The sequence below is a fragment of the Palaemon carinicauda genome, chromosome 36 (assembly GCF_036898095.1).
Source record: "Palaemon carinicauda isolate YSFRI2023 chromosome 36, ASM3689809v2, whole genome shotgun sequence".
Taxonomy (NCBI): domain Eukaryota; kingdom Metazoa; phylum Arthropoda; class Malacostraca; order Decapoda; family Palaemonidae; genus Palaemon; species Palaemon carinicauda.
In genome coordinates, this window is record NC_090760.1 from 6,227,636 (window position 1) to 6,246,805 (window position 19,170).

The following is a 19,170-nucleotide window of genomic DNA, read 5'->3' on the forward strand; positions in this document are numbered from 1 at the left end:
AGATATGGTGGGTTGACTACAGAGTAATAGTAATGAAACACGGTCAAAACACTGGAGATTTTGTTCACCAGGACTTCTGGACTCATAGAAAATGTGACTTTCTATCACATTTTCTATGGAGTCGTTTGTAACAGTGCTTATCGTATTAATTCACTACCTCCTAACTTAATTGAGCTAATAATTTATTGGTTTTTGTTTAGACGTACGTTCGCTTTGCTCGCGATTAAACATTATCTCATAGCTCCTATGTTTGGCAAGCAGAACATGTTTTGCTACTCGCGTTAGCACTGTGGGCTAGTATTTTAGTGTTAATTATCAATTATACAAACTTCGAATTTGATTCCCTCAGTTATTATTACCCAGCAATTCACGGTTATGGGTTTAAACAAATGCACTCGTAATACTTCATTGAAATACGCTGATTAAAATTGTTTTGGGAAAATTGTGTTAATGTAAAATAAAACCGTTTTTTGGGGAGGTAAAAGGACAAAAACAAGATAACTACACCAACAGAAATAGTAAAAAAAAACAATATTCACATGATCAGCAGTTGAAAAAATATACACAATAATCACAAAAACCAGAAAGATTTGACATGATCACAAAGCCTAACCTGACTTATGGAGGAGTAAATTTTAGTGTAAAATTAATAGTTAGCCCTCTTTCTTCGCAGTAGTTAGGTTACAGACACAGCCGCGAAAGGGGGATTTTCGCGAATATGTAAATGGAGCACTAGGGTGGGCTAACTCCTAACCTAAAAAGTCATTGCCCCTTACCACGAGCGGGTGCCTAAGCTGATGATTAACGCAGTAGATACTGCTTAATTTGGTTTTAATTTGGTTTCTACAAGAGTTTATAATCATATGTACAGTACATTTACACACAAGTACACTACGTACTGGACACAATAAGGTTACTGTACAGTATTGTACTAAGGTAAAGTTTTACCGAGTTGTCATCATCCCCTTACTGTTCTATATAACAAAAATTGTTCCTATCTAGTAAAACTGTACTGTAACCTAATACTCACTGACACTAGTGTATATTACTGTAATACATGTACAGTAATATTACTACAGTACAGCTTAACTCTACTCACTGTAAGTGTTCAGTGTTTTCGTTCAGACGACTCGTAGCCTACGCGTTTTCTTAAAGCATAACGCAACTTGCACAGTATGTTATATTTATACTTTACTGAATAGAAATACAGCTTATTTTATAATCTAAAAACTTAAAATATCTCTCTCTCTCTCTCTCTCTCTCTCTCTCTCTCTCTCTCTCTCTCTCTCTCTCTCATACCCATACATCTACATCACACACAGTTAGTTAAATACAATAAATTTTACTGTAAACATTAGGTAAAGCAAACAATAAAATAGCCTACTGTAAATTATTTTGTACACTATCACATCAGAATTGGATCGCATCGGAATTGATGTGATCCATTTTGGATATCACAGTGTATGCTACCGGAATATTTGTTTGTATTTTAGTACTGCAATGTACTGCTGGGTAAAGTGTACAGTACTGTATAACACAGTAAATAAACTTGATTTAGAATATGGATGGTTTACTTTACTGTACATACAAAAAAACTATTTATCACAATAAAACATTAGCCATATATCTACAGTGGAACCTCTACACACGAACGTATCTACATCCGAAGTAAAATTCGAGCAATTTTTCGACTCTACACCCGAATTTTATTTCGATACACGAAGTAAGCAATTTTCCTCGTACCGGTTGTATCCGAATTTTTCGACACGCGAAGTACAATTCGAACACGTTCCTACTCTACACTCGAATTTTTTTTCGCCACCCGAAGTAAACAATTTCCGCCGATAAAAGGCAGCATTTCTACCTCAGAAGGACCCTCAATTAGCGTGGCTTGGGACATTCCTCTGTTCTCGTCGGCTTCGTGGGGTTGTGCCCTGTGCGTTCTGCTATTAACTGTGTTTTAATCGTGATTTTTTACATTCATCCTTTTACGGTATTTTATGTAAATCATGGGTCCTAAAAGGCTTAGTTTCACAAGTGGTAGTGGTAGAGGTGAGAAAAGGAATAAGGAAATGCTTTCTTTAGAAGTAAAGCAAGGAATTATTGAAAAGCATGAGCGTGGCGTCCGTGTGAGTGAACTTGCAAAAGAACATCACGACAAACTTACTACAGAGGAGCTCAAGGAACTCCATGCTATGTCTGAGCACATGAGTGATGACAAGGAAGGGATCGAGGAGGTAGAACATGTGTTAGGTTCGGCGCAAATAAAATAGGTGTTAGGAAAATATCAAGACGTGGTCGACTTCATCGACAAATACCATCCAAAGAAATTGCAGGTTTATCGTGTAGTTGTGCAGTTTCATGATGTTTCCCTAACTTACTTTCGAAACATTCTGAAAAGCTGTACCAAGCAACTTCCTATCGATAGCTTCTTTAAAAAAACTACGAAGCGTACTCGTGATGAAGAGGAAGGAAGTGGTTCAAAGAAAACGGCAAAGAGTGAAGCGAAAGAAAGTGAAACAAAGAAAACGGCAAAGATTGAAGAGAAAAAAATTCAATCAATTTTAAGTGTAGAGTGAAAGTGATTAAAATGAATCATCAAAAAGAAAAAAAGAAAATGTAAAAATAAATATAAAATATAAAAATAAAAAAAATAAATAAGCTATGTTAGGTTAAAGTTCACTTAGTGTAAGTTAGAATAAGTTACGGTAGTGTACGTTTATCGTAGTCAACCTCTCTACCTCCTCGCCGCCCGTCCGTCTCCTCTCTGCGTACCAAGACCAACACCTGCGCTGGACTTTCTAAGGTAAAGTGACGCTAAAAACCAGTTTCTTATTTATTATTTCTTGATAATTATTGTTTTTTACATGTCTATTATCTAATTTAGAGTGCAATATTGTCATGTGTAATTATGTGTAGTAATTTATTAAGGAGTTATCATAGGTTCTTGGGCTCAACCACGGATTAATCCTATTTCAATGTATTCTTATGGGAAAATTCGTTTCTATATCCGAACATTTTCTACATCCGAAGTCGGTTGTGGAACGGATTAAATTCGTATGTAGAGGTACCACTGTACATACGTCTGGGGGGTCTCTCTCTCTCTCTCTCTCTCTCTCTCTCTCTCTCTCTCTCTCTCTGATTACATTATTTCATTTAATATCTTAGATGACCAACGTGAAGTCAGAACAGGCATGTGCCTATCCGATGTAATTCGGGATAGGCTATACTGTATAAGGCTAATTAAATTTGTTTGCAATGATGGTGATACTGTATAGGCCTATGTAGTTTAAATCTTTATGTATGCTACAATTGTTCAAATTTCTTCATTTTCCTGAAAGATTTTGTGAATTTCTTTTTTAAATTTGTCTTTCTGACTTAATATCCATTGTAATTGTATGGCATTTCATTTTTTCACATAAAAATGCATTAGAACTATCTTAAGAACTGGAGAACTACAGTACTTTTATCAGTGAATAGCCTATATATCCCTTTGTTCATTGACCCTTTATACTCAAATTAATTGGTCTGATATTAACAAAGCAGAGCATACAATTCCTGGCTGTCAAAGAAAAATAAAAGCTACACTGGCTTGCAATAGTAATTTTCAAAATATACTATTGATTGCTATACAATAAATATGTAAAGAAATTTTAATTAAATTGCTACTAGCCTACAAGGTAAACCTAAATTAGGTTACGACCATGGCCTATGCCTAAGATATACGGAACCATGTACATCAAATAAAATTGTTAATCTCAATAATAAAAAACTATATAGGCTATATATATAAAACCTAGTCTTGGTGGTGTATCATTAAATTGTAAAACTACAAGTGATAAATAATGTAAAATATCACAACTCAGGTCAGTCATAATACTCTATTAGGCTAAAACTGGTACTGAATAAAAAATAGCATTATGAACATTAAAAACTAGATTCTTTTAGGCTACTTTTCCATAAAAAAAAAAAAAAAATTGTGATTTAATAATTCTATGACCTATCACTTGGTTGATTAGATCTGATATTTCATATTCATAAATTACCAAGACTTAATTATCAGAAAGTTTAGGACCAGACCATAACAAGATCATATTCTGCTTAACCTGTGCCATCTTTTTCTATATATGAAAAATTTATAATTATGAGCTTTTAATGTAATAACATAAGGAGTCAGAAAATGTAAAAAAACTCTTAAAACTACATCTAAGTACAATAAAGAAATAAAACACAAAGGGGGAGATGAATAGGATGTTTTCCTATGAAGTTTACTTGCATTCGGTTAACTCCAGGAAACAGTAATTACATTTGGCACAATTTTCTTTATGGTAAAATCTCTTCAAGCTGTATTTGGGTTTGATATTAGTGTAACATCACTAACTGTACAGTGTTCATTTAAATCTTATCCCTTTCCTCCTAATTAAAAACATGTAAGGTATTTTACCAGCATGCAGAACATAATGGTCTATTTCAACCAATTACATTATAAGGTTCACATTAACTTCGGTGCAAATCAGCCTCACACACATGAAAAAGCCACTTAAGTCATTAGGGATTTGCGTGGGGGTTATGTATGAAAAGTATTCTTCTGAGCACTCTACATTATTGAATTTATCCACATCCAACAAACTAGAATAGGGGAGTATGTATGATAGCAGCCACTTGTATAAATGATGACGGCTGGCTAAGAATATGGCAGTGAAAGGGGGATCGCAGGGGGCATTAGCCCCCGTTAGGTAAGTAGGTAAGGACACATCTTGTAGGTTAGGTTAAGGGGGGGGGGGGAGTTTAGGTTAGTTGGTATCCCTTTTTTAAGCACGCTGGAGGAACTGGCCGCTGTTATACAAAGGCTCCCACGAGTAATATACGGATAAAGTCGAATAGGCAGTTAATGATAGGCTACTTGAACCTAACTTAAATTCTGGTCGGGCCTATATTAGTATAACACAAATGCTTGGATTACACTTAGCTTCAACAATACTGAATTAAAATTCATCATAATTTCCTACCTTGGCTTCTTTTGGCAATGATTATCCACGAGAGAAAATCATAACTCAGGCAAATCCCGTGGTGTTAAATATCAAGTTGATGGCAGAACTTGGCTCGTATATGCGAGTCAGTAACAGTCATATTTAAGATTATCTTATGATAAAAACTAGAATTTCAAGATATAAAACTATCATTCTTATATTTCTCACTCTTCGATTATGAGGTATAACTTATTTTTAGTTATTCTGACAGTCGAGTTCACTAAAACACTGATAAACTAGAGGACATTGTGAGTTGAGTACGTCCGACTCACAATGTAAACAAATAATGGAGTCTGTCTGGAGAAACAAAACATCACTTAAGATCATATTTTCTTTGGTTGACTATTGCCTGTCAGTTATAAATAAAGTTTCAGAATAAATAACTTTCATTTTAAAGTATTTGCCTCTAAAACCCATCTGTGCTTCTACTCTTTGCTTCTGAATAATGATAGATAATTATATATTACAAAAAAAGGACCAAAACAAACTATTGAAGTTGGAGAAACAAAACATTACCTGAGATCATATTTTTGTTTTGGTTTTTTGTTTGACGCTATCTCGGACAACCTGACTATCAGTAATAAATAAAGCTTCCAAATAAATAAATAACCTCATTTTAAAGTATTTTCCTCTCAAACCCATTTGTGGTGCTACTATTTGCTTCTGAATAATTATAGATAATCCCACAATGGAAAAAAACATGTCAATGTTGAGATATTGCACGAGCATGACACGAAGGAAGAGAACTTATTAAGCACACAGTGGAGTTGTCAGATGTTTGAAATTATTCTGTCAATTTCCGAGAAGGTCTGTCTGGTTGAACTTAATAAAGAAAACAAATTTGGAATACTTGTATACAGTGCAGTTTTCAGAGAAGTTTTGGGGAATTACTTGAGTTTAAATAATTTTAATGGAATTTATTCTATGAATTTTATATTTACAAGTATTTACATCCCCATTTATGTGTATGCATAGTCTATTTGCAAACACTTGTCAGTTTAATTTTCTGTATACCTGCATATACATATGTTGCACACACACACACACACACACACACATATATATATATATATATATATATATATATATATATATATATATATATATATATATATATATATACACACACACACACACGCATATACACACACACGCATACACACACACACACACACACATATATATATATATATATATATATATATATATATATATATATATATATATATATATATATGTGTGTGTGTGTGTGTGTGTGTGTGTGTGTGTGTGTGTGTAAAGTATATAATGATAATAATAATAATAATAATAATAATAATAATAATAATAATAATAATAATAATAATAATAATCAACTTGTCTTATCATACCGGCAGTTACAATACTTTTACTTAGACTGTAGATTATTTGCAAATAAATAGCTGAAAAGAAACATGCTTAATTACGCCCTTTCTTGCAGAGTGCACGATACGAGGGTGTGCTGATTGCCTCGACTTGAGGTACTGCTCCACCTGCGAGGCGCCCTACCTCAACTTCTTCGGGAAATGTATCAAGCACAAGTCTGGTAAGGATGATAGTGCGGTGGGCAGGAGAGCATAGGCCTATAGGGGAATGTGTAGTGAAATAAGGACAGTTTGGTTTCTCTTGAAGTAGAGTTCTCTTGCTTGAGGGTACTGTGGCAGGCTGCTCAGGGTCTATTCAGAAAGACGAGATGGAAATGACTGGTTTATTGAAACAACAGGACAAGCTTATATACAAATGGTTGAGGATAACAAGGGCATACCATAAGGACAGTTGGGTTTCTCTTGAAGTAGAGTTCTCTTGCTTGAGGGTACCGTGGTACGCTGCTAATGGTCTATTCAGAAAGACGATATGGAAATGACTGGATTATTGAAACAACAGGACAAGCTTATATACAAACGGTTGAGGATAACAAGGGCATACAATACGGACATGAAATAAGGACAGTTGGGTTTCTCTTGAAGTAGAGTTCTCTTGCTTGAGGGTACTGTAGCAGGCTGCGAATGGTCCTATCAGGTAGACGAGGAAATAGATAAACTCCAAGAGAATCAATTATGAATAAAATAAGATATTCTTAAAACAGGAGCAACATTAAATTAAATCTTTCATATATAATCTATAGATATAAAAAACAACAGCAATAAGAGAATGTCAAAATAAAAATATTCTAAAAACAGTAGCAACATTAAAATAAATCTTTCATATACAAACTATAAATATAAAAAACAACAGCAATAAGAGAATGTCAAAGTAAAATATTCTAAAAACAGTAGCAATATTAAAATAAATCTTTCATATATAATCTATAAACATAAAAAAACAACAGCAATAAGAGAATGTCAAAGTAAAATATTCTAAAAACAGTAGCAACATTAAATTAAATCTTTCATATATAAACTATAAATATAAAAAACAACAGCAATAAGAGAATGTCAAAGTAAAATATTCTAAAAACAGTAGCAACATTAAAATGAATCTTTCATATATAAACTATCAAAATAAAAGAAAAAAGACAGCAACAACAAGAGAATGTCAAGAGTAAAATATTCTAAAAACAGTAGCAACATTAAAATAAATCTTTCATATATAATCTATAAATATAAAAAAACAACAGCAATAAGAGAACGTCAAAGTAAAATATTCTAAAAACAGTAGCAACATTAAAATAAATCTTTCATATATAAACTATAAATATAAAAAACAACAGCAATAAGAGACTGTCAAAGTAAAATATTCTTAAAACAGTAGCAATATTGAAATAAATCTTTCATATATAAACTATAAATATAAAAAACAACAGCAAGAAGAGAATGTCAAAATAAAATATTCTAAAAACAGTAGCAACATTAAAATAAATCTTTCATATATCCATCCATCCATATACCAAGGCACTTCCCCCAATTTTGGGGGGTAGCCGACATCAACAAAGAAACAAAACAAAAAGGGGACTACTCTCTACGTTCCTCCAGCCTAACCAGGGACTCAGCCGAGTTCAGCTGAGAATGAGTCTGGAGATACATATATAAACTATCAAAATTAAAGAAACAAAAAAGACAGCAGCAATAAGAGAATGTACACGGAAAACTTGTAACGAAGATGCTAAACAGTACGTATACCTCTATGCAATGCAGATGGACCAAGTAGCTAATCTTATCTCTTAACATCTGGCCTTTCCAAGTACCTCGAATAGCGTTCAGAATTTAATAGCTTCATGTCTCAGACTGGTTTTTCTTAATATGCAAATCTCTATTCGCTGCGAAAGAGTCGTAGAATTCGATAATTTTCCTCTTTTGTTAAGGAAACTGGAGGTGCTCTAGATGAATAGACTCTTTGGGTACTTCTTTTTTTTCTGGAAACCATCTGTTGAAGTAATCACTTGTGTACTTAATGTTTTCTTTGTGGGACCCATCTGGCTGAAGTATTATTGAGTGATCAGATTGTATTTAGATGTATTTACATAATTGCTTATTGCTGTTGCTCAAAAGGAGTAAATATTTCCATAAGATAAACAGGTAAATAAATAAAACCAAGATATGGACCAAATGATTGTTCACTTATACAGACGGGAAATATAAGAATTAATACTTAACAAGAAGGCCGTAACGGATTATAATAAGAAAATGAATAGAGAGAGAGAGAGAGAGAGAGAGAGAGAGAGAGAGAGAGAGAGAGAGAGAGAGAGAGAGAGAGAGAGAGAGAGAGAGAGAGAGAGCATCATTCATGGTTAGGATATCCTGTAAGCAGAAAATTTTCGAGATAACGGGAATGTGAATTTTGGAATAACTCTACGGAGTATAAACGCCTTACTCGAACGCATTTTGTGTTTATGAATGACTATGGCTGTTACAAAAGAGGTTGATCCGAGTCTTTTACCGAGACGATAAATAACCTTTAAAACAGTGATATTTCCATCTAAATATTTCCTCTCTGTACAGAGAGGTTCAGACTAAAAGACTCTAAATTCCGGATAAAAAATAACAATTGGACCATGGCTACCCTTTTTGTATATTATTACCAATTGGTACTGAAAAGTAACGAGTATATTCAAATGACGTCAGCAATTTTCCATTTTTACGTCATTAATTTGTGCCATAATATTCAGCGTTTGGGCTTGGGAGGCCATTCGGCACCTATGTACATCTGGGGGTTGCCTGGCTTCCTATACTAAATTTTTTTTAATGAGGCGCATTTGCACTGACTCGCAGCGGTGTCCTTTTAGTTCGGAAACGTTTCCTGCTATCTAATTGGTTAGAATTATCTTGTCCAACCAATCAGCGATCAGGAAACTTTTCCGAGCTAAAAGGGCGCCCCTGCGAGTCGGTGCAAATCTGCCTCACTAAAAAGAATTGACTATAGTGACCCGATTAAGATTAAAATGAAAAGAATAAAAGAGGAAGCGAGATATGAAGTAAATTTACAATAGAAGGCTTCAAGGACAAAGACACTTTAGTAGAGCCTACAGAGCACCGTGTGAAGTACAATGACGTCACTACCTTCCCTATGGAGTTTCTGTTTCACCCAATAAAAGAGGAAGCGAGATATGAAGTAAATTTACAATAGAAGGCTTCAAGGACAAAGACACTTTAGTAGAGCCTACAGAGCACCGTGTGAAGTACAATGACGTCACTACCTTCCCTATGGAGTTTCTGTTTCACCCAATAAAAGAGGAAGCGAGATATGAAGTAAATTTACAATAGAAGGCTTCAAGGACAAAGACACTTTAGTAGAGCCTACAGAGCACCGTATGAAGTACAATGACGTCACTACCTTCCCTATGGAGTTTCTGTTTCACCCAATAAAAGAGGAAGCGAGATATGAAGTAAATTTACAATAGAAGGCTTCAAGGACAAAGACACTTTAGTAGAGCCTACAGAGCACCGTGTGAAGTACAATGACGTCACTACCTTCCCTATGGAGTTTCTGTTTCACCCAATAAAAGAGGAAGCGAGATATGAAGTAAATTTACAATAGAAGGCTTCAAGGACAAAGACACTTTAGTAGAGCCTACAGAGCACCGTGTGAAGTACAATGACGTCACTACCTTCCCTATGGAGTTTCTGTTTCACCCAATAAAAGAGGAAGCGAGATATGAAGTAAATTTACAATAGAAGGCTTCAAGGACAAAGACACTTTAGTAGAGCCTACAGAGCACCGTGTGAAGTACAATGACGTCACTACCTTCCCTATGGAGTTTCTGTTTCACCCAATAAAAGAGGAAGCGAGATATGAAGTAAATTTACAATAGAAGGCTTCAAGGACAAAGACACTTTAGTAGAGCCTACAGAGCACCGTGTGAAGTACAATGACGTCACTACCTTCCCTATGGAGTTTCTGTTTCACCCAATAAAAGACGAAGCGAGATATGAAGTAAATTTACAATAGAAGGCTTCAAGGACAAAGACACTTTAGTAGAGCCTACAGAGCACCGTGTGAAGTACAATGACGTCACTACCTTCCCTATGGAGTTTCTGTTTCACCCAATAAAAGAGGAAGCGAGATATGAAGTAAATTTACAATAGAAGGCTTCAAGGACAAAGACACTTTAGTAGAGCCTACAGAGCACCGTGTGAAGTACAATGACGTCACTACCTTCCCTATGGAGTTTCTGTTTCACCCAATAAAAGAGGAAGCGAGATATGAAGTAAATTTACAATAGAAGGCTTCAAGGACAAAGACACTTTAGTAGAGCCTACAGAGCACCGTGTGAAGTACAATGACGTCACTACCTTCCCTATGGAGTTTCTGTTTCACCCAATAAAAGAGGAAGCGAGATATGAAGTAAATTTACAATAGAAGGCTTCAAGGACAAAGACACTTTAGTAGAGCCTACAGAGCACCGTGTGAAGTACAATGACGTCACTACCTTCCCTATGGAGTTTCTGTTTCACCCAATAAAAGAGGAAGCGAGATATGAAGTAAATTTACAATAGAAGGCTTCAAGGACAAAGACACTTTAGTAGAGCCTACAGAGCACCGTGTGAAGTACAATGACGTCACTACCTTCCCTATGGAGTTTCTGTTTCACCCAATAAAAGAGGAAGCGAGATATGAAGTAAATTTACAATAGAAGGCTTCAAGGACAAAGACACTTTAGTAGAGCCTACAGAGCACCGTGTGAAGTACAATGACGTCACTACCTTCCCTATGGAGTTTCTGTTTCACCCAATAAAAGACGAAGCGAGATATGAAGTAAATTTACAATAGAAGGCTTCAAGGACAAAGACACTTTAGTAGAGCCTACAGAGCACCGTGTGAAGTACAATGACGTCACTACCTTCCCTATGGAGTTTCTGTTTCACCCAATAAAAGACGAAGCGAGATATGAAGTAAATTTACAATAGAAGGCTTCAAGGACAAAGACACTTTAGTAGAGCCTACAGAGCACCGTGTGAAGTACAATGACGTCACTACCTTCCCTATGGAGTTTCTGTTTCACCCAATAAAAGACGAAGCGAGATATGAAGTAAATTTACAATAGAAGGCTTCAAGGACAAAGACACTTTAGTAGAGCCTACAGAGCACCGTGTGAAGTACAATGACGTCACTACCTTCCCTATGGAGTTTCTGTTTCACCCAATAAAAGAGGAAGCGAGATATGAAGTAAATTTACAATAGAAGGCTTCAAGGACAAAGACACTTTAATATAGCCTACAGTGCACTGTGTGAAGTACAATGACGTCACTACTTTCCCTATGGAGTTACTGTTTCACCCAATGTAAATAAAAGGTGAACAGAAAATGGGAAATGGGGCGGAGCTCAGCCTCCTGGATTTTATGGCCTATAAACACCAGGAGATAAAAGAGCATAATGTTTACCTTGGAATGGTTGGAGAAATGTAATTTTCTTGTTTCATTTTCTCTTTCTCATTACACTTTGGTTGTTTATTTTCGTTATTCATTTTCTTTAATCTTTGTAGTGTTTTTATTTCTTTATAAAGTAAGAGGTAGCGCAAGGTGGAAAATAGGATGTTTTTTCTATCAATTTCTCACTACTTATTATAAAGGCTAATCATATTTAGAACATAATTTTCTATTTGAACTCTATTAATTATGGAATAAAGTAACCATATGATGTCTGTAAATTAAATAACTGATATTAATTAATAGAAATAATGCTCTTACCTGAAAAAAAAATAGCTTACGATTCAAATATATGAATTTAACAGTTTTCTAAAACCAATCAGTAGAAAATATAAAATAGCTATAATTTATTCGATAAACTCTACGGAATATACACTCCATGCATGGTCCGGTCTTTAAACTTCACAAAGTTTTTTAATAAGTAGTTAAGTTTGATAATTGTTATAATTCATCACGATTATTGCAATATTCCCTTTTAATGCTTTTTAATCATTCTTTTTTTATTTTTTATTATAATAGAAATAGGCATTTAATAAAGTTCAGAATATTTCACTAAAATCCTAAGTTTATATGAAATAGCTGAATACTCTCTCATTAATGTCGTGAAGTATAAAGTAGCATCCACCCCATCTCTCTCTCTCTCTCTCTCTCTCTCTCTCTCTCGGGGGAGAAGGGAGGGAGCCAGGAGGATGAAGGGGGAGAGGGAGAAGTGAGGGAGGATGAAGGGGGAGGGGGAGAAAGAAAGGAGGATGAAGGGAGAGAAGGAAGGGAGGAGGAATGAGGGAGAGAAGGAAAAGAACGATGAAAAGGGAGTGGGAGAAGTGAAGGAGGATTAAGGGGAGAGGGAGAAAGAAAGGAGGATGAAGGGGGTGTTATGAAGGGAGAGGAGGAAGGGAGGAGGAATGAAGGAGAGAAGGAAAAAAGGATGAATGGGATGGAGAGAAGAGAGAGAGTATGAACGGAAAGAGTATGAAGGGAGAGAAGGAAGGAAGGAAGGATGAATGGGAGGAAGGATGAAGGGAGAGGAGAATAAAGGGAGAGAGGATGAAGGGGGAGGGAGGAGAAGGAAGGGAGAATGAAATGGTAGGGAGAGACAAAAGAGGCAATATGACGTAGAAAGGTGGTGTCGAATTCTCGTGCTTCGTATATGGACAACCCATTAACACAGGAGAAAAGGGGAACTCCTCCCTCCGGCCTGGTTTTGCAAATGGGCGGGCTTGTGCGCCCATGTACGCCCCTCGGGGGAAAGGGAACGCATATAAAATGCCGCGTGCGAACGTTACCTGTTCAATACAGTACGTACTTATTGAACACGTACTGGATGACGTCGAGAAGCTGTTCAGCCTTCAAGACGTACTTCTTGAACACGATAATTTACTATCTCGCCGTTTCACTATTTTATATTGATACTTCATTATTTCTCTATTGGATTTTCCTATTGTTGTATTAGCATTGCTATTTTTTTAAACAAATATTTTGTCATCAGTTTATTATTAATTTATTTGACCTTTTTATAATTTCATCGACTCACTATCACGATATCAATGATAATAACTAACAATGATAATAAGAGAGAGAGAGAGAGAGAGAGAGAGAGAGAGAGAGAGAGAGAGAGAGAGAGAGAGAGAGAGAGAGAGAGCTGAATGTAGATATGAATTGAAGCAGAAATTATTTATGGGAACAGTTTTTGTCGCACACACAGAGAGAGAGAGAGAGAGAGAGAGAGAGAGAGAGAGAGAGAGAGAGAGAGAGAGAGAGAACCACAGCACTTCAGTTGCTAAATACTCTACGGTAATTACACATACAAAATCATCGTTGAAATTTTGCTCTAATCCTTAATGTATATTTTAGTGTCAGTAAGCTGGATAATTTACTGGTATTATATTAACAATACAATAGATTTTTTCTTAATATTTACAAGAAAATTATAAGTACCTATATAGAGACAAAGATTACTAATTATAAGTTATCAATCAGCTTATTAGATTAAAAATTCCAAAATAAAATCTATACCAAACAACTACAGGTCTCTAAAATTATCTTGAAATCCTTACTAAATATAAACCAACAATTGATTACACGAGATATACAATATGATAAGCAGAATGTGATTTCCAATGATAATTACAACCTGTTTGAACTATATATATTGAATTCCAATGATAACAACATTGCAAGTTGTAGAACGATAAGATAGTATTATGAAGTTGGTGTCTGACATCTTATTTTGATGTCTCTCCGGCTTCTACTCCTGGTGCCTGGCGAATGATCTTACTGGAATTAGAATGGACTGGCAGGGGTCACTTGACTTAGTTAGATAAGCACTGCGCATCACAAGGAACTGGCTATCCTTTGATGAATCTAGCTAATGAATCCTCTATGGATTTAGTCAGGTCTTTGAAATAACAAGTGAAGGATTAAAATGTAGATAAATGTTAAATTACTGTTTTTTTGTTGACCAGGCGGACATGAGTCTTTTTATAGTTTATTTATGAAATATTTGTTTTTGATGTTGTTAATAGTTTATATATGACATGTCTGTTTTGACGTTGTCACTTATTTTAGAATGATTTATTGTTAATTTGCTCTCTTCATTTATTTATTTCCTTATTTCCTTTCCTCACTGGGCTATTTTTCCCTGTTGGAGCCCCTGGGCTTATAGCATCTTGCTTTTCCAACTAGGGTTGTAGCTTGGATTGTAATAATAATAATAATACTAAGATGCAGGAGAATTCCTTACCTGTGCTAACTACAGACGAATGGCGAAATCTAACTGAGGCCCTTTGCATCAATAGGCGTAGGAGATGATGATGATGATGATGATGGGTTAATAACAGGTAATGAATTCTCCTGCATCTCCATAACAGTAACTTAACATCGGCCTTTTAATCCTTCAGTTGTTATTTCAAAACAAACAGACAGACACAAGCACTATAACACTAAGTCACCGTTCTACAACTTGTAGGAATAACAATGATCGTTATTACAAAGTAAGAAAGCTGTTGAAAATTAAAATTACACTCAACATTCCTTGTTTTTTCTACTTGTAAACACATAAACACCACAAAATGTGAAATGAGAATACGAAAAAACTCTAAGCATTGTTTAAGTAGGTCAGGTAAATTATTTAATTAGAAGTTAAAAATACTGAAGACTTAATATTTTTCAGAGACCGTCCACCAAGGACTCTTTACCCTAGAAAACAAGTTGAGAAACTAGGAAAAATACCTACATGCAAATTTTTATGCCATCTAGTGGATAATCGTAAATATTTCCTTAAAAATAATTATAAAAAATTATGGTTAAAATATCATTTAATAAATATATTATCAATAGCGTTTTTGTCACTTTCATGCTTATGAATGAGTCTTTTACTGCTAAAGTTTCCTTTAATACATCTCTCTTTTAATAAATCTTTTATTTATTATAAAAAAAACTCCCTTCAAAATTTCAATGCCTTTTATAATGAAAGATACTTTAATTAAACCCGCAATGGCTTTTTCATTCCTATGAATATGTCTTTTACCATGAAAATTACCTTTAATGCATCTCTGTATTTTACTCCAATTTTTTATGATGGAAATTCCTTTCAATATCTCAATATCTTATACGACGAAATGTATCTTAATTATCCCAATGTCTTATACGATGAAATGTATCTTAATTATCCCAATATCTTATATCTTAATCATCCCAATATCTTTTCCGATGAAATTTATCTTAATTATCCCAATATCTTATACGATGAAATGTATCTTAATTATCACAATATCTTATATCTTAATCATCCCAATATCTTATATCTTAATCATCCCAATATCTTATACGATGAAATGTATCTTAATTATCCCAATATCTTATACGATGAAATGTATCTTAATTATCTCAATATCTTATACGATGAAATGTATCTTAATTATCCCAATATCTTATACGATGAAATGTATCTTGATTATCCCAATATCTTATACGATGAAATGTATCTTAATTATCCTAATGTCATATACGATGAAATGTATCTTAATTATCCCAATATCTTATACGATGAAATGTATCTTAATTATCCCAATATCTTATACGAGGAAATGTACCTTAATTATCCCAATATCTTATACAATGAAATGTATCTTAATTATCCCAATATCTTAAAGATGAAATGTATCTTAATTATCCCAGTATCTTATACCATGAAATGTATCTTAATTATCCCAGTATCTTATACAATGAAATGTATACTAATCACCTTAATATTCCACAGATGAAGCTCGGGAAGACCTCGGTATGTACACTACCACCAGGAGGCCAACAGAAGAATACATCCTCCCTTCAGGGTCGTGGAGCCCAACGAAGAATAACGTCACATTACTCTTCTCACAGCTACCAATCGCCTCAGATTCTTCCGGCGGACAGGAGGAAATGCCCTCGAGCGCATCGACATCACCACCCGCGGTAACACCCACACCGATGCCAGATGTGGTCACAACGACGGAATTTGTCCTACGTTCGAAGACCTCGAAACTGGGACATGAGGACTCCTCCTCGCCCGACCTGGGCACCAGGTTTTACTTCACTACTCCCCCCTCGCCGATCCTTTCGGGAGAACCAACATCCGCCATAGTGCCGTACCCAACGGAGTCACCCGTTCCTCCTATAGAAACTCCGTGTAGGGTGAGGGGCGAGAGGAGAAGGACAGAGAGACCGAGAACTGATAGGAAGGATAGAAAAGATCGCAGGGGTAGGAAGAAAAAGGATAGAGATCGTAAATTCAGGAGGAGGAGGAAAGGCAGAAGAGGGCAGAAAAGACAGCATTATGGGTGCAAGAGGAGGGACAGAGAAAAGAACATCCCCAGTGCCGTTCCAAGTCAAGATCCATCAGTGAGAATGCTAAATAGCGTTAGCAACGGCGGCGAACCCGGACAAGGAGATCCTTACCCTTACCACGATGTGCGACCTTCGGAGGATGCAAAGGCATCTCTTTTCCTCGACTCTAATTCGTCAGCCCTAGGTCATGACGGGTGGGCTAAGGACCTCTCTCATGAATCCCGGAATAGACCTAGGGATATGGTTGCTTACAAGACGTCCCTGGTGTCTGGGAGGAAAGGCAAAAGGCGGAAGGAAGCCAACGCGTTGTATCGCGATGGTCGTCGGCTTAGGCACGGACGGTCGCGCGGCTTGTCGCGCGACAGGTCGAGCGACAGGTCGCGAGGGATTCTTTCGGAGGGCGAAGATGCAGAGGGAAACTCATCGGGTAAGAAGAGGCCCCAGACGAAATCAGCGAGAAGAAGAAGAAAAAGAAGGAGAAGAAGGCAGAAACAAGAAAGGTACATGAATGAAGATCGGCAACTTCCGTTTTCCTCTACCCTCGAAGGGTGAAACTACAACGTAATTGTGCTTATGTGACCGGGCTATGTACAGTATAAACCCATTCTATGAGTGTCAAAAATGCCCATTTAACATTCACATTCAGTTTTGTTTCATTGCATAAGATAGTGTTGGCATTCCATCAGTTATTCTTATGTTGTGCTGTTGTGATAACTGATGAGAAGGTGCTTGAAGCCAAAGATGGACATGTCTTATGAACTGAGTACTATATCACAGTCTATAAAGTAATAACGAAAGTAAATGTCATCATAAAGTAAAAGCCATTTCAGAGTTACAGTTACTTCAGAGTAGCAACCAGTTCAGGGTAACAGCTATATCGCAAGTGCCATGCAAAATGGTTTACGAAAAGAAATAGTGATGATATACGCAAGATTTCTGGGTGTTCAAAATGTGATTAGTTCTAGAGAAAATAGAGGAAATATATATAACATAGTGTTTAGTGTTAGAGCAGTTGGAAGGAAACTGGCCACCCAACGATGATCTAGGCGAAGAATAGTGGAAACGATGACTCGAACTTCTGTTGATGTTACTCGAGTTTACCTGGCACAGATAGCCAGACACAGGCTCTTGTATATAAGCAGTCTGAACTAAGCTTCTAGGGGGCCTTATTCTATACCATATCAGGACTTTGAAAATCCTAATGGATTAAATTAAACTTCAATTTGCCTGTATAGAGAACTCACAATCGATCAATACTATAGCCACCAAACTCGCTGACGTAGTTAGAAAAATATATGGCGTTTAATGCTTCATCCTATGTTATTGACTTATAAACAACGCATTTGTAGAACAATTCTGTGTTTTTCCCATCGTCATGATATCATTAGGAGAGTTGATAAATCATATGTAGCTGCTTATTCAATTCTTAAGCATAAAACAAAGTAAACTTACCTTGAAAAGTCTTTATATATAAAAGAGGATTTATAAAAAATCACATGAACTTACATACATATGAAACCATATCTATAAACATTCAGGTATGTACAATAATATGTATGCATATATATACATATATATATATATATATATATATATATATATATATATATATATATATATATATATATATATATATATATATATATACAGTAGAGCAGTAACAAATAGCTACGTGAAACAAACTTGATAATCCGATACTCCTTTGTTTGTAAGTTTCTATCGCTTAATATATTTTATTTGACATTTATTGTATATTAGTAGTATGATATTTAATAGAATCTATGAAGAGCACCGTATTTATCTTAGTTAAGGCCGCACAAGATATTGTAACATAATAATCTCACTGCATCTTTATATTTCTATATATTTGCATATTATTTCTGAAAATATCTTTTAATATTTACAGCTCCTCTTATAAAGTATACTAAATAGACCCAGGTTTTTCATTTGTCTGAAATGTATGTTTTTATAATAATCTTTTAGATTCCTTTATTGTATCGCCAGGTGATAATAACTGTCAATCAATGAGTTGCTCGCTTTCCATAGGGTGACCCGAGTCAAAGTTCAGGGTACAAGAACAAGACTTAGTGGTTTAATAACTAGTGAAACACAGGAAGATAGGAAATTTTAAACCCTGAAAGTTAAAGGAATAAATAAGTAATCAGATGGACTAACTCTCAACTATTTATGGTATAGTCAAATGTACCGCGTTCAGCGAGACCATGCTTCCTTATAAATGGTCCAACATTTTTGGCCAGATGGGGTCTACTCTGGGATATCAGTAGTCCACAGGGATCTGGGAGTACTCTATCCAGTCCTGGATAGTCACTAGATAACCAAACCGCTCATATCTCTTACTACGATAAGTCATTCTTGATTTCATCAGTAGAAGAGAAGCTGCTGGGCCCTTAGTGAGACACTAGCTCACCATTTAAATC

General features: G+C 35.5%; 1 protein-coding gene across 1 annotated transcript in view; it reads left to right on the plus strand.

The window, feature by feature from the left end:
• The window catches only part of LOC137628737 (uncharacterized), a 140,600-nt gene extending 122,342 nt beyond the window's left edge, over nt 1-18,258 (plus strand). Inside the window, exons 3-4 of the mRNA XM_068359916.1 lie at nt 6,490-6,594; nt 16,170-18,258. Coding sequence (XP_068216017.1) covers nt 6,490-6,594; nt 16,170-17,284 — 1,220 coding nt within the window. The 3' untranslated portion in view covers nt 17,285-18,258. The remainder of the gene's footprint in view (nt 1-6,489; nt 6,595-16,169) is intronic.
• Nucleotides 18,259-19,170: the final 912 nt, after the last annotated feature.